General features: G+C 38.5%; 1 protein-coding gene across 7 annotated transcripts in view; it reads left to right on the forward strand.

Moving 5' to 3' along the window:
- LOC127447701 (TBC1 domain family member 4-like) overlaps nucleotides 1–23,850 on the forward strand; it is a 43,907-nt gene that overhangs the window by 15,995 nt on the left and 4,062 nt on the right. For 2 of the 7 annotated variants that reach the window (XM_051709718.1, XM_051709719.1), the window contains 13 exons: nucleotides 3,943–4,075; nucleotides 4,164–4,255; nucleotides 5,334–5,444; nucleotides 6,408–6,527; nucleotides 7,406–7,456; nucleotides 7,717–7,746; nucleotides 13,718–13,926; nucleotides 16,493–16,644; nucleotides 17,361–17,564; nucleotides 19,622–19,783; nucleotides 20,045–20,203; nucleotides 21,370–21,614; nucleotides 23,632–23,791. In XM_051709718.1, coding sequence (XP_051565678.1) covers nucleotides 3,943–4,075; nucleotides 4,164–4,255; nucleotides 5,334–5,444; nucleotides 6,408–6,527; nucleotides 7,406–7,456; nucleotides 7,717–7,746; nucleotides 13,718–13,926; nucleotides 16,493–16,644; nucleotides 17,361–17,564; nucleotides 19,622–19,783; nucleotides 20,045–20,203; nucleotides 21,370–21,614; nucleotides 23,632–23,791 — 1,828 coding nt within the window. The remainder of the gene's footprint in view (nucleotides 1–3,942; nucleotides 4,076–4,163; nucleotides 4,256–5,333; nucleotides 5,445–6,407; nucleotides 6,528–7,405; nucleotides 7,457–7,716; nucleotides 7,747–13,717; nucleotides 13,927–16,492; nucleotides 16,645–17,360; nucleotides 17,565–19,621; nucleotides 19,784–20,044; nucleotides 20,204–21,369; nucleotides 21,615–23,631; nucleotides 23,792–23,850) is intronic. The other 5 variants (XM_051709721.1, XM_051709720.1, XM_051709725.1 and 2 more) reach the window with 5 other exon arrangements.

The raw sequence follows: 23,850 nt of genomic DNA on the forward strand, positions 1-23,850 counted from the left end.
CAAACGAGACACAGCCTCAATGTGTGCGTGTGTGCGTGTGCGTGTGTGTTAGCGTGTGTAAGTGCGGGGGAGACGAGGGAGTGCGAGGGCTCTTTTTTAACCGAAATTGAAATAAATGTAGGATATTTTAGACATTGTTTGATGTTCTTAACCGATTTACTTTAACCAATGTCTTTGTTTTAATTGGTTATTTTGTTGTGGTAGCCTGTAGGGCTCTTTGAAATAACTAAATAACTGCTATAATTTGGTGAAGTGATGGACCGTTATGCGGTCAAGACCTGGAACTACTTCATAGCTGTGCGTTTACTTGAAAAAAGAATTGCACACCTTAGAACGTTCGTAAACCAATCAGAATCAAGCATTCAGCAGACCCGTGGTATAAATATATATATATATATATATATATATATATATATATATATATATATATATATATATATATATATATACAGTGGTGTGAAAAAGTGTTTGCCCCCTTCCTGATTTCTTATTTTTTTGCATGTTTGTCACATTTAAATGTTTCAGATCATCAAACAAGTTTAAATATTAGTCAAAGATAACACAAGTAAACACAAAATGCAGTTTTTAAATGAAGGTTGTTATTATTAAGGGAAAACAAAATCCAAACCTACATGGCCCTGTGTGAAAAAGTGTTTGCCCCACCTGTTAAAACATAACTTAACTGTGGTTTATCACACCTGAGTTCAATTTCTCTAGCCACACCCAGGCCTGATTACTGCCACACCTGTTCTCAAACAAGAAATCGCTTAAATAGGACCTGCCTGACAAAGTGAAGTAGACCAAAAGATCTTCAAAAGCTAGACATCATGCCGAGATCCAAAGAAATTCAGGAACAAATGAGAAAGAAAGTAATTGAGATCTATCAGTCTGGAAAAGGTTATAAAGCCATTTCTAAAGCTTTGGGACTCCAGAGAACCACAGTGAGAGCCATTATCCACAAATGGTGAAAACACGGAACAGTGGTGAACCTTCCCAGGAGTGGCCGGCCGAACAAAATTACCCCAAGAGCGCAGCGACAACTCATCCAAGAGGTCACAAAAGACCCCACAACAACATCCAAAGAACTGCAGGCCTCACTTGCCTCAGTTAAGGTCAGTGTTCATGACTCCACCATAAGAAAGAGACTGGGCAAAAATGGCCTGCATGGCAGAGTTCCAAGACGAAAACCACTGCTGAGCAAAAAGAACATTAAGGCTTGTCTCATTTTTGCCAGAAAACATCTTGATGATCCCCAAGACTTTTGGGAAAATACTCTGTGGACTGACGAGACAAAAGTTGAACTTTTTGGAAGGTGTGTGTCCCATTACATCTGGCGTAAAAGTAACACCGCATTTCAGAAAAAGAACATCATACCAACAGTATATTATGGTGGTGGTAGTGTGATGGTCTGGGGCTGTTTTGCTGCTTCAGGACCTGGAAGACTTGCTGTGATAAATGGAACCATGAATTCTGCTGTCTACCAAAAAATCCTGAAGGAGAATGTCCGGCCATCTGTTCGTGACCTCAAGCTGAAGCGAACTTGGGTTCTGCAGCAGGACAATGATCCAAAACACACCAGCTAGTCCACCTCTGAATGGCTGAAGAAAAACAAAATGAAGACTTTGGAGTGGCCTAGTCAAAGTCCTGACCTGAATCCTATTGCGATGCTGTGGCATGACCTTAAAAAGGCAGTTCATGCTCGAAAACCCTCCAATGTGGCTGAATTACAACAATTCTGCAAAGTTGAGTGGGCCAAAATTCCTCCACAGCGCTGTAAAAGACTCATTGCAAGTTATCGCAAACGCTTGATTGCAGTTGTTGCTGCTAAGGGTGGCCCAACCAGTTATTAGGTTTAGGGGGCAATCACTTTTTCACACAGGGCCATGTAGGTTTGGATTTTGTTTTCCCTTAATAATAACAACCTTCATTTAAAAAATGCATTTTGTGTTTACTTGTGTTATCTTTGACTAATATTTAAACTTGTTTGATGATCTGAAACATCTAAGTGTGACAAACATGCAAAAAAATAAGAAATCAGGAAGGGGGCAAACACTTTTTCACACCACTGTATATATATATATATTTATACAATTTCATAATATTTCCAAATGTGCTTGTGTATACTGTCTATACATTACTACTTAATACATATATATATACACTTTTTTATATGCACATCTCTTGCCTCTACAATCCATATGTATTCTGCCTGTCTTTTGCACAAGAGAACTTGCTGCAACCTCACAATGTAAAGCCTGCATCACTCCAATATTTGCAGATGTGCAACTTGCACAACAGTACCACTAAGAGTAAGATGTGGGTACCACTTTCCCATATGTCTAGCTCATTGTAAATTACTCCTAATTGTAAATGTTCTGTATTTATTGATTGTATTTAATGTTTTTCTGTGAAGAGTTCTATTGTTCTTTGTACTAATACATGGGTCTACTGGTCATGTATGTCATCTGTGCAAAGTGTTGGTCTTTTAAGCAAGGGAGTAGCAGCCGTGGGGGATGTGGGTGACCAGGCTTTTTTATTCATGAAAACGTACAGATGTTATTGAAACTCATAATTATTATAAGACTATTTAAGTCATTCTCAGCAGCTCACAAACTGTAGGGAAATGATAGATTTGCTTTGTTCTTATAATGCTTAAAACCTCTATTAATTTCTCTTTGTAGGTCTGTAGACATACAAATTTTAAAGGATTACAATTTTCTTTTGATCGTTGATTCAGTGACTAACTCATTTCACACATGACACTCGTTTGTCACCACCTTCTGGCATCACCAGAAATGGTCACTGAATCATTAAATGGATCTGAACTAATTTTGATGAACATAGTCAAAACACTTGAGTCACTCGGATACATTTAAATCCCACAATGCACAAGCACAGAGTTAAAAATAAAATTGTGCACATGCACAGTTTTCATTATTGTAATTGATTAAATTATTAATTCAGGACCAGCTTGTACTCAGTCTTGTATTGTCGAGTGAAACAGAAGCAAGTGCTCCACAAGATGCCCTTTATTTTCGCAGCTAATTTTGCAATTATTTTGCAATACTTCAAAATACTACAAATATTAAAAGTAAATAATATGTATATATTAATATAAATTGTAATATATTAATACTGCACTGTAAGTGTTGTGCAAGCCACCTACTGACAGCTGTCCCCAACACCATACACTTTTAAAATGACTGCTATGCCCCTCCTTGTAAGAAATGTAATATCTTCGTTACTTTTGGGTCAGGAGACTCTGTGTTACGTTTCATCCCCTGCCATACAGGAGAGAAATAACCAGTCCCTCCAGGATTTTGCGATCGCAAGAATTCTTTCAAATTCAACCAATCTGCATTATTTGCGGTAGCTTGCAATTTTTTTATTATTTCTGCAAAAAAACTTAAATATGAGGGAATCCCATCGCTGTCCTTCATGTTTGACAGTGGCAAAATAAATGCTTGAAAAACCTGAAGCAGTTGCAACATATCCAAATGCACAGCTGCCATTGTATCATCTTCATAGTTACCGTAAGTGGCCGAGTGCGGAATGGCATACTACCATGCTACTCATACTATTTCTGCCATAGACAGATATGGCAGGAGTAGTATGGGTAGCATGCCATTCCCGAACGTATTCCAATCTTTCAACTCATGTAATGACCATGTAAAGTCAGTAAACCCAGTATCTTCTGCATGGCGTGCACAAGGATAAAAAGGGACATGGTGTAACAATCCATAAAAAAAAAAACATTTTTAAATGGAGCGATCTTAACCCACAGGAATCATTTAAAAAACATGTAACCAGAAGTTCATCTGCCAAGAAATGTAATAGTTTTAGACAAATTTACAGATCAAGTAAACACTAAAGTGATTTTTTTTTTTTTTTTTTTTTTTTGAGTCCCAACATTGTTTGTTTGTCTGAAAATTCTTTTCTTAGGTGGATGAAGTGATGCTCACCCTGAAACAAGCCTTCAGCACGGCAGCAACACTACAGAGCTCTAAGAACCAAATCAAACTGTGCGAGGCTTGTCCAATGCACGACCTACACAAACTGTGCGAGAGGATTGAAGGTACAGCCACCAGCTTCCTGCAGCTCACTCAGTGTACTGTACTCACCCCAGTTTTACATTCAAGTCTGTTTCTTTCTCAATGTCCCAGGCTTGTATCCTCCCAGGGCAAAACTAGCAATTCAGAAGTACCTGTCCCAACTGAGTGACAACGAGCAGGTCAATGTTTTCGAGAGTGTGCAGGTAGGCACTTTAGGAGCAAATTAACTAAATATTGTATACAGTGCCTTCCAAATTATGCAGATTTCTATGGTTCCAAAAATTATAATTTAAACCTGCAAATATACAAAATTGTAGGATTTTAAAAATCTGTAAAATTAAAGGGTTGGTTCACCCCAAAATTAAAATTCTCTCATTTACTCATCCTCATGCCAACCCAGATGTGAATGACTTTCTATCTTCTGCTAAACACAATCGAAATTTTTTAGAAGTATTTCACAGCTCTTTAAGTCCATACAATATAGGTGAATGGGTGCCATTCACTTATTTGAAGCTCCAAAATCCACATAAGGGCAACATAAAAGTACTCCAGACTACTCTGGTGGTTAAATCCATATATTCTTAAGTGATTTGAAAGGTGTGGGTGAGAAACAGATAAAAAAAGTCATTTTTTACTATAAATTCTCTTCCTTGGTCAGTCAGTTTCCACTTTACTTTCACTTTCTTATCTCCTTCTGTTTTTGCGATTCATATCCTTCTTGCATATCGCCCTCTAATTGGCAGGGAGGAGAATTTATGAAAAAAATTACTTAAATATTGATCTGTTTCTCACCCACACCTATCATATTGTGTCTGAACACATAGATTTAACCACTCGAGTCATATTGGTTACTTTTATGCTCCCTCTATGTGGATTTTTGAGTTTCAAAATGTGCCACCCATTCTCTTGCATTGTGAGGACCTACAGAGCTGAAATATCCTTCTAAAAATCTTAATTTGTGTTCTGCAGAAGAAAGAAAGTCATACACATCTGGGATGGCATGAGGGTGAGTAAATCATGAGAGAATTTTCTTTTTGGGTGAACTATCCCTTCAATGAGAAATAATTAAATTTTTTTTTTTTTTTAAATAAAGATTAAAGATATAATGAAATTATAATGAATATAACTGATAATGAAATTTGAAAAATTTAATTTGGAAAAAATTAAGAATTAAAAAAAAATATATAGAAGTATTTTCAGAAGTGGACTTTTGAACAGCACTTTATCATTCAAATTCAATAGTTTATTTTGTATTTAACCTATATTTTTTTGATGCATTAGAAAATGAAGCCAACATCAGACCAGGAAGAAAACGAGCTTGTGATTCTTCATCTCCGACAGTTGTGTGAGACCAAGCAGAAATCTCACGTTCATATAGGAGAAGCTCCACGGGTAGCATAAACACACAAACACACATAAACAAAATCTGTGAGTTCGAGGAACATTTGTTCAAAAATGAAGTTCTGTCATCGTTTACTCACCCTCATATTGTTCCAAACAGAATTTAAGAAATTTTGAAAAATGTAGTAGTCGCTCTTTTTCATGTAATTACAACAAATGGTGACTGGAGATTGTAAGCATCAAAAAGATCACAAAAGCACCATGAAAGTATCATAAAATTAGTCCATACAACTCATGCGCTATATTTCAAGTCTTCCTTTTTGAAATCATGCAATAGCTTTGTAGGATAAAAAGACAAAAATGTAAGTTGTTATTGACTGATAATCTTTCCTCAAGTGAGCTTTTAACTCAAGAACCGCTGCGACCATATCATTGAGTTTCAGTCTGGTTTGTGAACCTTAGGGTTAGGGTTAGAGTTCATTGAACTGATTCATTGATAAGATCAGGCTCAAAAAGAATGTTTTGTTCACAAATTGCACATTGCTTTGAGCTCTCTTTAATGCACAATGGAGAGCTAGAGTGAAGGTCAGGATTTTCAGTGAGTAACTTAAATTTCATTCTGTTCGCCATACAGAGCTGTTGTTTGACTTTAGAAGACTTGGAATAGAGCGCATGAGTCATATGCACCATTTATGATAATTTATGGTGTTTTTGCCTCCTTTTTGAAGCTTGAAAGCTTTCTAATCCCCATTCTTGGTAATTGTTTGGAAAAGCATGATCAGTACACTCTTCAGAATTTCACCTATTGCGTTCCACAGAAGAAATTAAGTCATACGAGTTTGAAAAAATATGAGGGTGAAAAAACAATCTTTTTTTAATTCTTTTGGTGAACTTTTCCTTTAAGCTCGATGTTCCTTTAAGTGCATATCGCAGAACAGACATTCTACTGATTTCTCTGAAATACAGCACATTTAATTCTCACTCATTCACTGCTTTTATACTTGTGTGTTAAAGCAGAATTCTTCTTCCGGTGCCTTGACCTCTGAAAACAGTGCAGGCCTTAACAAACTGGACATGTTGAAGAACAAAGCTAAGAGTTCTCTGACAAGCTCCCTGGAGAACATCATCTCACGGGTGTGTGTGTGTATGTCATCTGCCTGTGTATTATTGGTCTTTGAATGGGGATTGACCCATTTACCACATCCCAATAAATAATGCCTTTGATTGGGGCCTGGGGTAGCTCAGAGAGCATTGACGCTGACTACCACCCCTGGAGTTGCGAGTTCGAATCCAGGGTGTGCTGAGTGACTCCAGCCAGGTCTCCTAAGCAACCAAATTGGTCCGGTTGCTAGGGAGGGTAGAGTCACATGGGGTAACCTCCTCGTGGTCGCTATAATGTGTGGTTCTCGCTCTTGGTGGGGCACGTGGTGAGTTGTTTGTGGATGCCGCGGAGAATTGCGTGGGCCTCCACACGCGCTACGTCTCCACAGTAGTACGCTCAACAAGCCACGTGATAAGATGCACGGACTGACTGTCTCAGACACGGAGGCAACTGAGATTCATCCTCTGCCACCCGGATTGAAGCGAGTCACTACGCCACTATGAGGACTTAGAGCGCATTGGGAATTGGGCATGCCAAATTGGGGTGAAAAAAATAAATAAACAAACAAAAATGCTATTGTATGAGTTTAAAATACTTGTAACGTAGCACACAAATCATATGGTCTTCTTTTATGGTGCTATTTTGTCCTTTTTTGAAGCATGACAACCATGGTCACTCTATGCTTTCATCATATGAACAATATCAGCATGAAAAGTCTTTATAATTTCTTCTTTTATGTTCCATGTTATTAGGGTTTGAAATAACATGAGGCCGACTATACAATGACAAAGTTGTCATTTTTGCATTAACTAATGTAGGAAAACTCTTCCTTTAAAGTGTGCACAATTGATAATCCTGATATTTGAGCAGCCTTTCATTTTAATTTTGTTGTTTACTTTGTCTTCCCCAGGGGGCCAACCGAATGCGTATGCATCTGGGCAGCAGGGGAAGCTTTGACCGAGTGAGTATCCCCCTTGTACAGCACACAACACGTGTGAATACCAGGATCTGTCACTTAAACCGCAGCTCATTCTAAGAACGCCTGCTCTCCCCCTGCCAAGAATCATGTCTCTATGCTGTCAGTTACCACCCCATGCTGAAAATAATACCAGTGTTACGTAATAATATGTTACATGTTTTTCAGCATAAGCATGAGTCGTTTGATTTAAACTGAGCTGTGGGCTTTGATTGACCCTGTCCACCCCTCTCTCACTTTCTCAGTGGGGTGTGAAATGTGAGGTGTGTGTGTTGGTAAGTATGGGCCTCTGGACATTTCTCTGTGGAACACAAATCACTTGGCTCTTCCTTTCCACAGGGTGCTCACATGGCCTCAGAGTCACTTTCAATGTGAGCATGTCACTGCTCCTCTTGTGCTAACAAACTGCAACTCTACCCTGTCATAATCTCACAATTGCTTGCTCATGGCTCTCCTCATTGTTCTGAATGGACTGTCAATCAGGTCTGACAAAACAGTGGCCCCAAAAGGTGTTTGGATACTTGAGAGATATACTTAGAAATGTATGAATTAATTGCATTAGTTAACAAAATAACATACCAAGAGGCATCTGCAAAAAAAAAAAAAAAAAAACAAGAAAAAATTATTTTAGGCTTTTTCTCAGAACTAACTTCTCTTTTTTGAGCCATTTTTGCAGTTTCTTTTAGCTAACAGGTTTCAAAGTGCTTTTGAAGTGGATGTATGAAGTGAGTTTCTCTGAAGTTCAAACAGGTGTGCTAGCAGAGTAACCGCAGGTGTAGTTAATCATTTTAACTATGGACATGTTACACTAAATTTGAGAACCAGTGTGTCAAAATACATTATTTAATGGAGTGACACATTTTGGTGTAGCTCAAGTCTCAATACATTTTGGGGTGTGGCACATATAGATTTGAGCAATTATATGGGTTGTCTTGAAAAGGCATAATTTTGTGATTAAAAGAGATTAAGGCATTTGAAAGATGCTGTTAATGCATTTTCCTTTTAGCTGTATAAAAAAATAAAAATAAAGAAAAAACAATACAAGAAAAAAAATATTTTCTCAATCAGAATTTTTGTCTTGCTTGCCAGTAAAAATACCAAATTAAACACACTTAAACAGGTCATTACTGCCTTTTGTTTTTTAAATCATTTTAATATGTTCCCCGAGGTTCATTAATAATATTAGTTAAGTTTTTCCACAAAAAAAATAGTAATATATTTGTAAAACATCATCATTTTCCACCCTCATTTAACCCTCTGTCGGAAACGCTCGGTTTTTTTGCTACTGCTCCTTTAAGACTTGTATATGCCCACTGTTATGATTAGCTCTTGGCTCTTGACTGACCTGCTCTCTCCTTGCCATCTCACTGCTCACCGCCACTAAGGAGGGCTACTGAAGTGATAAGGTAAATTAGACATTGATGTGTTGTTGAGGTGGTCAGATGCAAATGTCTACCACAGTGTCAGTCTTCTGAATCAGAAGGTTGCATCCTAGTTAGGCTGGATATCTCAGCTGCCATGTCATCAAGGACTGTCGAGGGCCATCTCAATTGTGAGGACCCTTGGAAGACCGCCTCGTTTCACAGCCTTCGTTCGCCATATTTTGGAGGATGCATCAAGTACATCATTCGTGGCCTTCAATCACCCATAATCCCTTGCAAATGTCCCAATTTATTAACAAAAAATTGCAGAAAACGAGTCATCCTGCGTGCTATTGCACTGTCCTGGTGTCTTCCTCCATATCTACTAAGAATTTGTTGAGGATCAGCACAATTTCCATATCTGTCATCTTCGAAGCTGCTTGTTCTCTCTTCAAAGTCTTTGCGGCATGACCCCGGAGGAGGAAAACATTATGATGTAGCCATGCGCACTTACAGTACATGTAGGAACCTAGCCTACAGCCTCAGATGGACTGGTCTAAGAAGGACAGAGCCACAGCCTTCCGATTAAGAAGCATCCTGTGACATCATAATGTGGAAGAAGTAGAGCGAGTCCTTTTGGCAGCTTGGTTTCAACAAATGCTCTTTTTGCACTGAGGAGCAAGTTTTGAGTTCTGAAAAGTACAGTACATTTTTAAAGTACACTGCCAGGGGGGAACATGGACGCAATGCGTGGTTCGGACATGTGAACGGGAGCTCTGCATACTTTGCTAATTTTAATACTAATATTAATGTCATAAACCGGTGAGATTCGATTCACTCTGTTCCATAACTGTTCTAGGTAATATGACAATATGTCAAAGAATTCAAAATCCTCGGGCTCTGGAGACATTAAAAGACACTTACGTGCTCAAGCTGACACCCCCGAGCAGCAGGCCATGAGCCAGGGAGCCGATTTGGTCAGGGAAGTGCGGGAAGTTTGGCGAGAAATGTTGAACATGTCGGCAATGCTGACGTAGGTCATTGCTGACTTGGAGGATCTTGCTGTAATACATCGATCGATCACTGCCATGGAGACAAAATTCACTGAGATGGTTACAAGAGTGGGGATGTCGAGAAACGGATTGATTATCTGGAGTCATCGGAGAGGGAATTATCTGCTAATCCGTTAGTGAATAAGGTGGATTTGGAGTGTGTCTGGGAGAAGTTGGAGGACTTGGAGAACCGTAGCCGCAGAATAACGTCCATATTGTTTCAATTCCTTAGGCCGAAGAAGGTCAGGATATGGTGAAATTCCGAGTCTGAAATTCCGAGTCTGCTCGACATAACAGGCCATAAGCTGGAAATCGAGCGAGCTCACAGGGTTCTGGCTTGGCGATCTGCTGAGGGAGACAGGCCCTGATCAATTCTGGCCAAATTTCTGAGATCATCCGATAAAGATCTCGTGTTACGCGAGGCGAGGAGTAAAGGAAGGCTTTCTTGGAAGAACCACAGCATTTTCTTGTTCCCAGATTTTGCGAATTCGACGAGAGAAACATGATCGATTCAAGGAATGCAAGAAACTCTTACATCAGCGGAAGGTTGCTTTTGCACTGATGTTCCCGGCCAAATTGAGAATAGATGCTAAGGATGGCTGTAAAATATTAATGTCCCCAGAAAGCGATGTCCTTCATAAAGTCAATGGAGTAAGTTATTTTGTGGTACTCATGTTGCAGCCGAGTGGACCGACTCACTGAACATTCACTTGACTGTCCGAGGAAACTGAGCGCCTTTTTCATTTCTTTTTGTGCTGTTCCGCCTTGCTGCTGGAGTTTGTTTTGTGAAGTAACACACCTTCAGGACAGTTGTGTGGATGAATCTGCACATTCTTTGTGCTTATGCCTCCTATTGGCTCGAGTTTGTTTTGTGGAGTATTTCTTACAAGTCATTGGAGAGATTAGGTAATTTGTTGCACTCATTTAGCAGCCAAATGGGCCGGCTCACTGAACATTCACTTGACTGTCTGAGGAAACGGAGCAGGTTTTTTTTTTTTTTTTTTTTTTGCTGATTCTGCCTAGTGGCTGGAGTTTGTTTTGTGGAGGAACACACCTTCGGGACAGTTATGTGGATGAATCTACACATTATTTGTGTTTATTCCACCTATTGTCTGGAGTTTGTTTTTATAGATTATCTTTTGTTGTGTAATTCTGTCTCACAAAATTTGTATAGAAACACCGGACTTGAGCAATCCGACGGCAAAGCTGTCGCGGGGGCTCTCGTAGGCGTACATGGACTGTTTGAGTTTAGAGGGATGGACGCCAGTTGGCACTGTCTTGCGCGGGGTTAATACGCATGTTTTTCTTTTTTCTGTTAGTTAGTTGGTTCGGGGGGAAGTTTGGGGTTTGATTATTGCACTAATGTTGGAATGTGGTCTTTATAATTTTGTTTTTGACACAATCTATTTTTTCTATTATATGAAAATGTCAAATGTTTATATGAGTGGATTGTCTCTCTCCACATAGAATGTAAATGGATTGGAGCACCCCATAAAAAGGAAGGTTATTTCTCTTAAGCGTAAGAAATATGATATAGTGTTTCTTCAAGAAACACATCTTTCCCCTCAGGAAGCTGAAAAATTTGGGAAGATATGGGGTGGACATGTTTTCTTTAGTGCTTGCTCAAGTAAGAGCAAGGGATTCATTACACTGATAAGTAAGCATCTACAATTCAAATGTCTTAAACAGATTAAAGATAAATTAGGAAGAGTCATTATTGTTTTAGCAGAAATTCAGGGGCAGAGTCTTATTTTAGCTAATATTTACGCACCTTATGTTAATGATCAGGGCTTTTTTATAGATCTTGAAGGGATGTTGCAAGCTGCTGGTACCCCTCATGATATAATATTGGGAGGAGTCTTTAATCTTTTGATGGACTCAGTCCTTGATGATAGTGAAGCAAATGTGTGTAAGCCCCCTAGAGCAACATTGATGCTTCACAGGATGTGTAAAAATCTTGGTCTTACAGATATTTGGAGACTTTTGAACCCATCTGGTAGGGACTATCAATTTTTTTCATCAGTCCATAAGATTTATTCTAGAATAGATATATTTATATATATATATATATATATATATCTAAGTCCCTCATTTCATCTGTTGTTGATTGCTCAATGGGAAACATTTTAGTCTCAGATCATGCCCTGGTGAGTTTAGAGGTGTTGCCACATATGGAGAAAAGGAAATCATATAGTTGGTGCTTTAATGTATCGCTTTTGCAAAATCCTGAATTCCAACAAATGTTAAAGGCTGAAATCAATGTTTATATGGAGACCAACTGGTCCTCAGTATCCTTTGTGGGCGTGGCTTGGGAGGCACTTAAGGCGGTTCTTAGGGGCCAGATCATACAGTATACCTCATTCACCAAAAAATCCAAAGCACAAGAACTTGTGGAGTAGGAAGGGAATATTAAAATTGCAGAGGCAGAGCTGAAGCGCAGAATGTCGTCTGATGGCCTCAGAGAATTGACCCAATTGAAATACAGATAAAATACTATTTTGTCATGGAAGGTGGAGTTTGGGCTATTCAGGGCAAGGCAGTTATACTTTGAGTCGGGGGACAATGCAGGAAAACTTCTGGCTAGATATATAAAACAGAGAGAGTCTTTTTCTACCATTCCCTCAGTGAAATCTGCTGGTGGTGAAATATTTACCTCAGCCATCGATATTAATAATGCTTTTAAAGAATTATATCTTGATCTCTATAGTATTACTCCCTGCTAATTCAGAGTCTGAGGGACGGAGCTTTAACTTCTGTCAAGAGATTATGGGAGAAAGATTTAAACTTGGTATTGGAGGAGGGAGTGTGGGCTAGGATTCTAAAAAATGTCAAGTCTGCATCTAGAGATGCAAGGGTGAGCCTTATGCAATTTAAGATTTTACATCGATTCTATTGGACCCCCTCTAGATTGTATAGGCTTGGTCTTAAAGACACACCCACCTGCTGGCCATGCTGATCAGAAGATGGAGACACAACCCATGTTTTTTGGTGGTGGTTAAGATCCAAGAATTTTGGTAGAAGGTTCAGAGTTTATGTTGGATGTATTGGGCACTCAAATTTCATTTGGCCCCAGACTCTTTTTAGACGATGTGGCTTCATCAATATAGGGGATAAACACACAAAAAATTGGGTCCTAACCTGAGAAATATTCACTGGAGTAAAAAGTGCGACAACTAGCCCCAGTCTCCACTATATACAGACATTGTATCATCCATTGGCCACCCTGCTCTCTACATACCAGCATCAGCTACTACAAATCCATTATCGGCAGACTGCTACTAAAAAACAGCCCATTTGTAATCCATTCAACTCAGTTTATCAACAGTCAAGTCAAAACCCACATTCAGATCCACACTTGGCACCAGCAAAGGAATCTATCCCAGACAGAAATTTTCTGTAGTGAGCAATCTAGCGAGATATGCAAGCACAACCTTCAAGTTTCAGACAAACCAAAAACTTGACTTGACGCCAGATCTATTGTAGGTTAATGGCCTGTGACACATCAGACACACATGAGCCATTGGAGGTGGACTGCAGCACAATGGAGGTTTTTGGCTGGTGTTTACCATGCAGGCTTTAGGAAGAGTCTCTCTCTGGCTCTCTTCCTCACTCTGCTTCCTGTCCCTTTGCTACAGCAGTTCCTGAACTCATGCTCTCCTGTTAGTCAGTCCACAGCAGGGCCAGGAAACCAGCAACGGCTGCACAATGCTCTTTCTCCCTCTGCTCACACAAATTTCAAACCTGTCCACTTCCCTCACTGGACATGACCATCAGCTTCCTGATTGGTCCATCTCATCACTGATCTATTCTGAATTCATTCTCTGCTCACCCAGCAGGGCGACTCACCTGGTGATTCCCCACCTGGGACTCCACCCAGTTACGCTGAGGACGATCCAGATGCCCCGCAGTTCCGTCGCAGGGCACACACCTTCAGCCACCCGCCCCTCAAGAAGAAGATCTCCTTCACTGAGGTTTCGTCCCAGGGCTGTAAGGCTCCACTGCACAGGCAACAGTCTTTGGCCCCAGAGCTGCTACAGAGCAGGTAATGCATCACTTTCTGTATGCTCTTCTGTGAAAAAATATCTTCCCTCCTGTTTTTCAGCAGTCATGTGATGCCTCTGCACAGACGGCCAGTTAATGTGCTGAAAATAGCTTATTATGTTAGAAAAGGTTGTTTGTTTATAAAAGACCCCATGAAATCAAAATCTGAGTTTTGTGGCTTTTACTCCATTAAATGTTTTTTTTTTTTTTTTTTTTTTTTTTTTTTTTTTTTAAGCTTTGAGGCCATCTATATGCTAGTGTGCTGCTTAAAGTCAACAAAAGTATATTGATGACTTATCTTGCTCCCTCCCCCTAATGACATCTGCAACCTATTAGCAAGTAGCAAATCATGGTTCATGACTGACTAAAGCTTATTTGCTAATAAAAAAAAAGGATAAGCCCTTTGATATGTCCCACCCAATCTTACTGTTTCAATATGTCATCACAGAAAAGAACACTGCATTCATCGAGTGATTTCATGGGGTCTGAAAGAAATCATAAAATCGTAAAAAACACACAAAAAAGTTCAAAACATGCATTTACTGAATTGAGCATGCATTCTAACATTGTCAATAGAGAACAATACATTTTGGTGTTTATTTTTGGTTTAACACTAATTCAAACAATTTATACAATTACTAAAACCACAATTGACTAACGTGGATATAATGCTTATTTGATGCTATAGTTCTTAAAGAGGTTTTTTGTTGGTGTTGTTGAGAATAAACTGAAAAGGAAAATAGTTGGGTATTGTACTTTGAGTTTTGTAGACTGAAATTTTTACTATAACTAAAGAATATTGTGTATTTGAAATTATCTTTTTGAACTGAATATTAAAAAACAAAATATAGATAACATTTGTAATGCACTACTTTTCTGACAACTCATATAATCTTGGGAGTTTTTACTTTTAAACAAAATCTTGAAAAATCCCACGGTTTCATGGGAAAGTGAACAACTAATACTCGCATGGAAGAATCTTTCATCCTGCTCAGGAGCGCTCGTGCGTTCTAGATTTTGGTTCCACGGCAGTGTCTAGACCTCTGTAAAGTAACGTATTTTTTGTGGACCTTTTTTGTTTTGGCTCCCTCAGCCCTGTTGGTATTTTGAGAGCACACTACGTCTCTGAGAGTGAGACCTCCTTCAGTCTCCCCTCTTTCTTCCACACCCCCACTTTCCTGAAAAGATTTTACCAGGGCTCCCTCAGCTCACTGGCCTCCCTGTCGGACAGCGGGAGTCTTAACTTTCTCGTTAACCAACCCGCCCCACTATATTAATTTCTCGCTAACCAACCCGCCCCTACAATACCTACTTTCTCGCTAACCAACCCGCCCCTACAATACTACATTCTCGCTAACCAACCCGCCCCTACTATACTACTTCTCGCTAACCAACCGGCCCCTACAATACTACTTTCTCGCTAACCAACCCCCCCCCCCCATTATACTACTTTCTCGCTAACCAACCCGTCCCTACAATACTACTTTCTCGCTAACCAACCCGCTCCTAAAATACTACATTCTCGCTAACCAACCCACCCCTACTATACTACTTTCTTGCTAACCAACCCGCACATACTGTACTACTTTCTCACTTGAAATGAAATAAAAGTTGGAAAAAGTTGAAAAAATAATAAATACCCAAACGTACATTTATACACAAATTGGCTAGCAACTGCCACTTCGGCCACCATTTTCTTTCTTCAGCTCAAACACTGTGGATCCGCATGCACAGGATTGTAGGATTTCGTATGCTGCTTTCAAACATCGATCGGATGAAGCTGGATTTGGATGTGCCTTGGTCCCTTCCTATCTCTGTATGCAGCCTCCGGAGGCAGCAATTTCCTGGTTTCAGACGCAGCCATTGACTTGCATTAAATGAGGGACCACAGCCATAAGGGACTAGAATATCATAGAAGATTGTGGGTTAGCTCTGACTTGGGTCAGTAAGCAACCACCCAGAACACTCTATCAATTGCATAGCATTACACTTAAAAATGTTCAGAGCACCTTAGTAAGTGCATAGCAAATTCCCTTGTAACCAGCCTTTGCATTGTGGCGGTGAACTTTGCATGGGCAAGCACCACTCACATTTTCTTCAGAAACTGTAAAACATTGTTGCTTTGAAATATGTGCCACTTTATTCAGGAGAAAGGGGTCTTGTTCAGTGTTGTCACATTGATTGGTAGATAGTGAAAAGACCTGAAAATATATGATCTGTGTCCATAGTTCATGTATGCATTTTTCGACTGTTCCTTATTCTGAAGTTCTTATTTACTTCCGACCACTGCCTAATCGCTTTCTCTTTTTCTCAAAACAGGTGAACTGTGTTTTCTTCAGTTTATGCATGCAACCAATTAACATCTCTTGTGACCCTTTAAACTGCTTCTTAATTGCTTACAAGCTTTTTATTAGATGTATTACTGAATGAACATGTTATATGCATGTTGTAATTATCAGTTTATATCTGGGGTTAAAACAGGCTTGTCCATCTAAACTGAGGGCATAATATGTATAATGTCTAAAAACCTTATTTGAAGGAGTGCATTTTATTTTGTTTGTCTCTAGTGGTAATGGGGAGGGCAGGAAGAGGTCTCTGTCAGCTTGTAGCACTGATTCTTTAACCGTGGTACATCCACGCAGAGTTTCCTGGCGTCAGAAGATTTTCCTGAGGGTGGCGTCACCCATGAACAAACCCTCAGCATCTATGCAGAATGTAGGTGGGTATATATGTGCACACATGCACGTACACACAGAAAAAAACATGCATACAGGTGTGACATTACACCCTGTCCTCCCACCTGTCTTATTTATAGTAAACACTGCAGGATAAATCATTGTTCTGTAAGCTTAATAGCACAGTACTAATTCTGCTTCCTGGTAATGAGCTTTTTTAGTGAGATTCAAGAAGAAAACCCACCCTGAAACTAACTGCAGTAATATCATGGTTTTATGGACACTTACTATAAAAAATGGCATGGAGCATCATGTAACATAACATGATATATGAATATGGTAATCATATTGTGGTGGCCACACACATATTGTGGTGGTCATTGTATTTGACATTCAAATACCAAACCAAGAGCCATTTATTTTAAGCAAAGGTAGTACAAGGATACTTTTCAAGTGAAGTTTGTTCCATTTTTTATGCTAAAACTATAAATGTACTAGTATTTGAACACTTTCTGGTTGTCACATTGTGGAAAAATGGCTAAAAGTGGCTTAAGTGTCCAAATACTTTTTGAGGCCACTGTATGTCAAAGTACTTTTATATTACCATATGATAGTATTAGTATATCATGGTACAGACGCAGCATTTTATTTATTTATTTATTTATTTTGTAAGGGAAATGCACAATATAACATCCACAAAACCACTTCATTCTCCATTCCATCTGAACATAAGTCTTCAACACTGTCTGCTGTTTTTCAGACCACATGGACAGCCGGGAGCTGCTGCCACTGTCTCCTCGGTCTTTGGACCAGGATCCTAATGCCAGCCCCCTGTCCCCAGAGCAGGGCTTTGGTGGAGAGAGTGGCCGGCGCTCCTCAGCTGACTACAGGGCCCTGTGGAAGAAAGCCATCCACCAACAGATTCTGCTCATCCACATGGAGAAGGAGAATCAGCGCCTGGAGGGTTGGTGTTTCTACACATTTCTCCCTTTGTTCTTCCTCTGTCATTATCCAACCTCCCTTCTCTTTGTATTCCCTCATTACTGTAATGGCCCACGTAAAGGTTTAGTTCACCTAAAAATGAAAATTCTGTCATCATTTACTCACCCAGATATCGTTTAAACCTGTATGAATTTTCTTTCTTTCATTGAGCATAACATAATTTGTTTTTTGAAGAATGTCATATATGTAGCACTTTCCAATACAATGAAGGCAGTCAAGTTCCAAAAAGGACCATAAAAGTAATCCATATGACTTGTGTGTGCTCTATTCCAAGACTTCTGAAGAAGGCTCTGAATACGAGATTTGAGAGCTATGACAGAGGCGAAGATTTGTCACTCAATGTTAATGTCAGATTATTTATAAAGCACAATTAAAAACAACAGCAGTTGACCAATGTGCTGTACAGCAATGATTACAATATAAAAATATAAAAGTATACAGTATAAAAATAGCTATTCAAGACTAAATAAAATACAAAGTACATTAAACATCACAATATATCTAGGATTGATTATAAGCTAGTGAAAAGAGATTCGTTTTTAAATTTTAGTGAAAATTTGAAGATTTTCATTGAATAACGAATAAAATTATATTGTATGCATTGAAAAGACTTTTAAATGTAGAACACTAGTCATATGGAGTACTTTTATTGTGTGTTTTTTTTTTGGGTTTTTTTGGTCACTATATGCTTTTGTTTTGTGGAAAATAGATTCTGCAAAATGTCCTTTGTGTCCCACGTAAGAAAGAAAGTCATATGGGTTTTAAAAATGACATGAGGAGAGGAAATAATGACAGATTTTTGATTTTTGGATGAGCTATTTCTTTCAATACAGTATGCTGTATTAGTCAAGCGATCATGGAACAGTCAAAGGAAAGCGTTTATTGCCTCCCGTCTCTCTGATTACACTGTTGTTTCTGCCCTGGCCTTATTTTTAGAGAGGCAAGTGCCTTTGCTTCTGTTTTACATACTAGGACAAAGTTATATATAGATTGGAATGTCTGGATATGATGTTCAGTGACCTCTGGGCTACAGCTGGCTCTGGTTGTTCAGAAATACTTCAATACCAGTTTTTCCAGCTCTTTTACACATTATGAAAGGTTAATGTTGCGTATTGGCTCAAGTTTATTTCAGAAGAGCAAAACTTTGTGAAATATTGCCCTCTGTTGGTTAAATCATATCATAGGCATCGTTCACCCAAGATGGAAATTCTGATGGAAGTGTATTTACTCAACCTCATGTTGTTCCAAACCCCTACAGTGGAACACAAAAGGAGATGTTAAGCACTATGTTGATCTCAGTCACCATTCAGTTTCATTGCATCTTTTTTTCCCAATCAATGAAAGTGAAAGGTGTCTGGAACTATCCCCAAAAATCTAAGTCTCTTCATCTGTTCTTTTCCTCTATTTTTTATTTTTTCTGTCTGTTTGTGGGCTGTGGTGTCGACCAAACTGAATAAATATATCTGAGCAGAAGGTAAGATAATATAGCCACCTAGCTTGGCTTCAATGTAGTTTGGCTTCAATGTAGTTTACAAACCAGCATGACACAGATAAGTACTCTGAGCTTAAGATGTTCTCAAGCACTGAAAAACTTGCTGCAATATAAAGAAATAAGTGAACTTCAGCTCTCTTTAGAAATGATCTTCTTTGCATTGGTGTGTCTTGAATGTCTTGTCAGCTTTTAGGATAAAAATGCATCCTGTCGAGGACATCTTTTGCACCGTTGCATCAGCCTAGAGTCTAGCAGAGCATCTTTATCTTGTTCAGCTGCTAAGATGTTCTTGTATGCTTTACCTTGGCATGGTACAAATGCATTTTAATGATTTGGTATGGTTAAAGGGGACACGCCATATTTTAAACCATGGAATAATATACCTCTGGCTCATCCATTTGACTCTCTGAATGTCACTTTGCATGTAAAAATGATTTTAGATTTTTCAGCTGTCCTAACGTTAGTCATTATAAATAAAAATTAAAGCTGAGCAGTGCTTAGTGTGTGTCTGTTTTCTCACCCCGCAGCCAGCCGTGATGAACTGCACATCCGTAAGATGAAGCTGGACTACCAGGAATTGTGTCAGTGCTTAAAAGAGGTGCAGGCCTTGTGGGACAGGAAGTTGAGCAGTCCCTGCCGTACTAAAATACAGTGGGACAAGGATGAGATCCACAATGCTGTCTGCCAGGGTAAAAACTCAAAAACAACCCATCTGTCTGAACTGAAGTGATTTATTTAACAATATCATATGTGTGAGTTAATAACATTGAATTTTGATCGTTATATGTTTAAATTACGTCTGACCATTACTGTACATCAAAGCCTGCTTGTGATGTTTTTGATCTTTGATGTACTGATTGAAATCATATCTTAATTCCTATCCACTAACCACCACTAATACTAACATGATTTTCCTCATTCTGTTTACTCTGTGCGTGTTTGTGCTGTAGGTGTCCCTAAAAGTCGGCGAGGGGAGGTTTGGCTCCTGCTCTCCCAGCAGTACCGTCTGCGTCACCGTCTGCCGCAGCGGCAGCAGCCTCCAGATACGCCTTATCAGGATCTGCTCAAGCAGCTTACAGCACAGCAGCACGCCATCCTGGTCGATCTCGGTCTGTATCCAACCCAAGTATATTTCACATGTTGCTTTGGCTCATGTCAAGGCACTAGCAACTCCAAGGTCATGGGTTCAATTCCCAGGGAACACACATAGTGATAAAATGTATGCATAGAATGCAGTGTTAGATTGATTTGGATAAAAATGTCTGCTAAACACAAACAGTTCTGTGCAAAGGTTTTTGGCAGTTTTGAAAAATGTTGTACAGTAAGAATGTTTTCAAAAATATGCACAGTACTGTGCACAGTTTTTCAAAGTTGTTGGCAGATATGTTGTTCCAAGCATCTTGGAGATCTTGCCACAGTTCTGTGTATTTAGTCTATCTCAATTGCTTCTGTCTCTTCATGTAATCCCAGACTGACTTAAAGGGTTAGTTCAACCAAAAATGAAAATTCTCTCATCATTTACTCACCCTCATGCCATCCCAGATGTGTATGACTTTTTTCATCTGCTGAACACAAACTGAGATTTTTAGAAGAATATTTCAGCTCTATAGGTCCATACAATGTGAATGGGTGTCAAAATTTTGAAGCTTCAAAATCCATATAAGGGCAACATAAAAGTATTCCAGACAACTCTGGTGGTTACTTCCATATCTTATGAAGTGATATGATAGGTGTGGGTGAGAAACAGATACATATTTAAGTCCTTTTCCCTTTCTCCTCTCTTTTTTAGTGATTCACATTCTTACGGAATATACAAAATTACCATCTTAAGACAAATGTTTTTGTGAAACATCTATAATGTGCCTAAGACTTTTGCATTTTACTGTACTGTATGTCTCATTGGCCTTTTTAAGGAGCAATCAGTCCACTATGACCAACTTAATAACTTTATTTTTTACAAAGAGTAACTTGAATTGCCGCTTTATAAACTGGAGATATTAGTGGTAACAAAAGATGTGAATATCCTCTTATTTCTGTACTTTCTAATAAGAATTATTACAGTATAAAATCACTGCCAACCACCCATAGTTTCTGCACTAGATAGTACTTAGTATAGTGCTTATAGTTGACTTGCCATATTTAAATATCATATTTAGGGATTATTTGCTCTTAAAGGCAAAAATGTGTTTAAAAGAAAAACATGAAAACATTTTTTTTAAAGATATATTGCTATATTTTTGATGCAGCACATCAATGAAATAATTTTTTTCCCCAGGCCGGACGTTCCCCACACACCAGTATTTCAGCACTCAGCTTGGTGCTGGGCAGCTGTCTCTGTATAATATACTGAAGGCATACTCCCTGTTGGACACAGAGGTGGGCTACTGCCAGGGCATCAGTTTTGTAGCTGGTTTGCTGCTGTTGCATATGAGTGAAGAACAGGCTTTTGACACCCTCAAGTTGCTCATGTATGACCTAGGCATCAGACGGCAATACTGTCCCGACATGATCTCTCTGCAGGTGTGTGTATGTGAGAGTGTGTTTTCATTAGCTCGTGTTTTTCTTTTGGAACTGGTATTGTATGTTTTCTTGTCTTAATGTGCCTATTGTTAAATGTTGTAGGACTAGTTTTTGTAAAGTTTAACAGAATGATAAAGGCACAGCGTTTCCTAATTGGTAGAACTTAACATTTTTATGAATTACTTTGTGTTCCCTGTGCCATTAAAAATTAGATTATTGGCCCACTTGAAGTTTTACACCTAAAGAAATGAATAGAAAAGTTTGTTTAAATTGATGTACACTCAAAGGAAATGAAGTCTCCAGTCATATTAGTGTCCTTAAAAAGCTGTTTTATTTTACATGGAGTAGGTCACCTCTCAGTATCTGCCATGCTGAGATCACATGACCAGTTTTATAATTATTAAACAAATTAATCATGGGCGTCAAATATGGTTGTGAATAGGGAATTTCTGCAATTGCATCGGTAGATGAAAACTTCCACAACAGTTAGGTATCAATATCCAAGTCCAAAAGTACTGTCGTACTGGCAAGGTAACATAAACATAAAGTTACTTGGTGTGCACCTTTAAGAGATAATATCAAACAAAAATAAGTGCTTTAATTTTAGTTAATGTATACCTTCATGCATTTGAAATGTTTAAAATATAAAGAGACATCTCTTTATTGGAATATTCCAGGTTAAATACAAATTAAGCTCAATTGACAGCATTTGTAGTATAATGTTGATTACCACAAAAATGAATTTCCTCTGGTCTTTCTCTTTCTTTAAAGAAAGCAAAAATGGAGGTAACAGTGAGGCACTTACAATGAAAGTAAATGGTGCCAAATATTTGGAGGGTTTAAAGGCAGAAATGTTTTAATAAAAGCAGTTACATTCATTCTTCTGTTAAAACTTGTGTATTATTTTAACTGTAATATTGTTTAAATAGTCATTTTAGGGTTGTAGGGCTTATGATGTTACATTGTTATGGCAACAAAGTTGCAAAATTTTATGTAACTACACAGTATAGTCTTGTGGCTATACTTTTGAAACTGAGTTTTTTTTTTTTTTTTTTTTTTTTTTTTACGGATTGGCCCTAATCACTTCCATTGTAAGTACCTCACTGTAACTGCAATTTTTTATTTATTTTTTTTTTAAAAAGAGGGGCAAATTGTAATTTTTATTATTTATTTTTAATATATATATATATATATATATATATATATATATATATATATATATATATATATATATATGTATATGTATATATATATGTATATATATATATATATATATATATGTATATATGTATTATTATTTATTTATTTTTTATTTTTTGGTAATCAACATTATGCAACAAATGCTGTCAAATGAGCTTAACATGTATTGCACCCAGAATGTGCCTTTAAATGTAATTAGATTAGATTAGAATTAATTATTAAGGTTGCAGACTTTTGAATATATTATTTGATTTACGATTTTACATTAATGAAACTTAAAAAAGATGTTATGAATAATATCGATGTACATTATACATCATACTCCAAAAATCAGATGACAGCTGGACAAGGTTACCCCAGGGGCTTCATGCCACACATAGGTGGTCATCTTACCCTGAGTGGCTTTCAATTTTGTGTTGTAACAACTAAATCAGCAAATGTTTAAATTAATTTATTATCACATCATAGTTCTGGTCATGCTAAACTCAATACTTAAGAGGGTATGCTAAACTTAAGAGGGCATATTCCCTTAACATATTCTTAATAAACTTGAACTCCCCTCATTGGAATGTCCCACACACACAATCGCATTCACACAAGTGAAATGCAAACACAACTGTCACCACCTCTTGCACACTGTTCATAGTTAGTGTTTCCTCCTCAGCTGTCTGTGGTTATACATCATCAGATATGCAAATGTTTAATCCCTCTGAGAAAGAGAGAGAGAGAGACTGTCTTAGCTAGTCCCCGTTCAGCCTGTTTAAAGTTCACTCCTCTAGTGTGAGGACTGTTTTCTCTTTCTGTTCTCTCTGTGTAGATCCAGATGTACCAGCTGTCCCGACTGCTGCACGACTATCACCGTAACCTGTACACACACCTGGAGGAGCACGAGATCTGCCCCAGCCTGTACGCCGCGCCCTGGTTTCTCACTCTCTTTGCCTCTCAGTTCCCGCTCGGCTTTGTTGCCCGTATATTTGGTATTTCACTTCCTACTTAACTCCGTAACACTAAAACAGGCCAGAATGAATGTAGTAAA

Source organism: Myxocyprinus asiaticus, chromosome 11 (genome assembly GCF_019703515.2).
Source record: "Myxocyprinus asiaticus isolate MX2 ecotype Aquarium Trade chromosome 11, UBuf_Myxa_2, whole genome shotgun sequence".
In the NCBI taxonomy this organism is placed as follows: Eukaryota; Metazoa; Chordata; class Actinopteri; order Cypriniformes; family Catostomidae; genus Myxocyprinus; species Myxocyprinus asiaticus.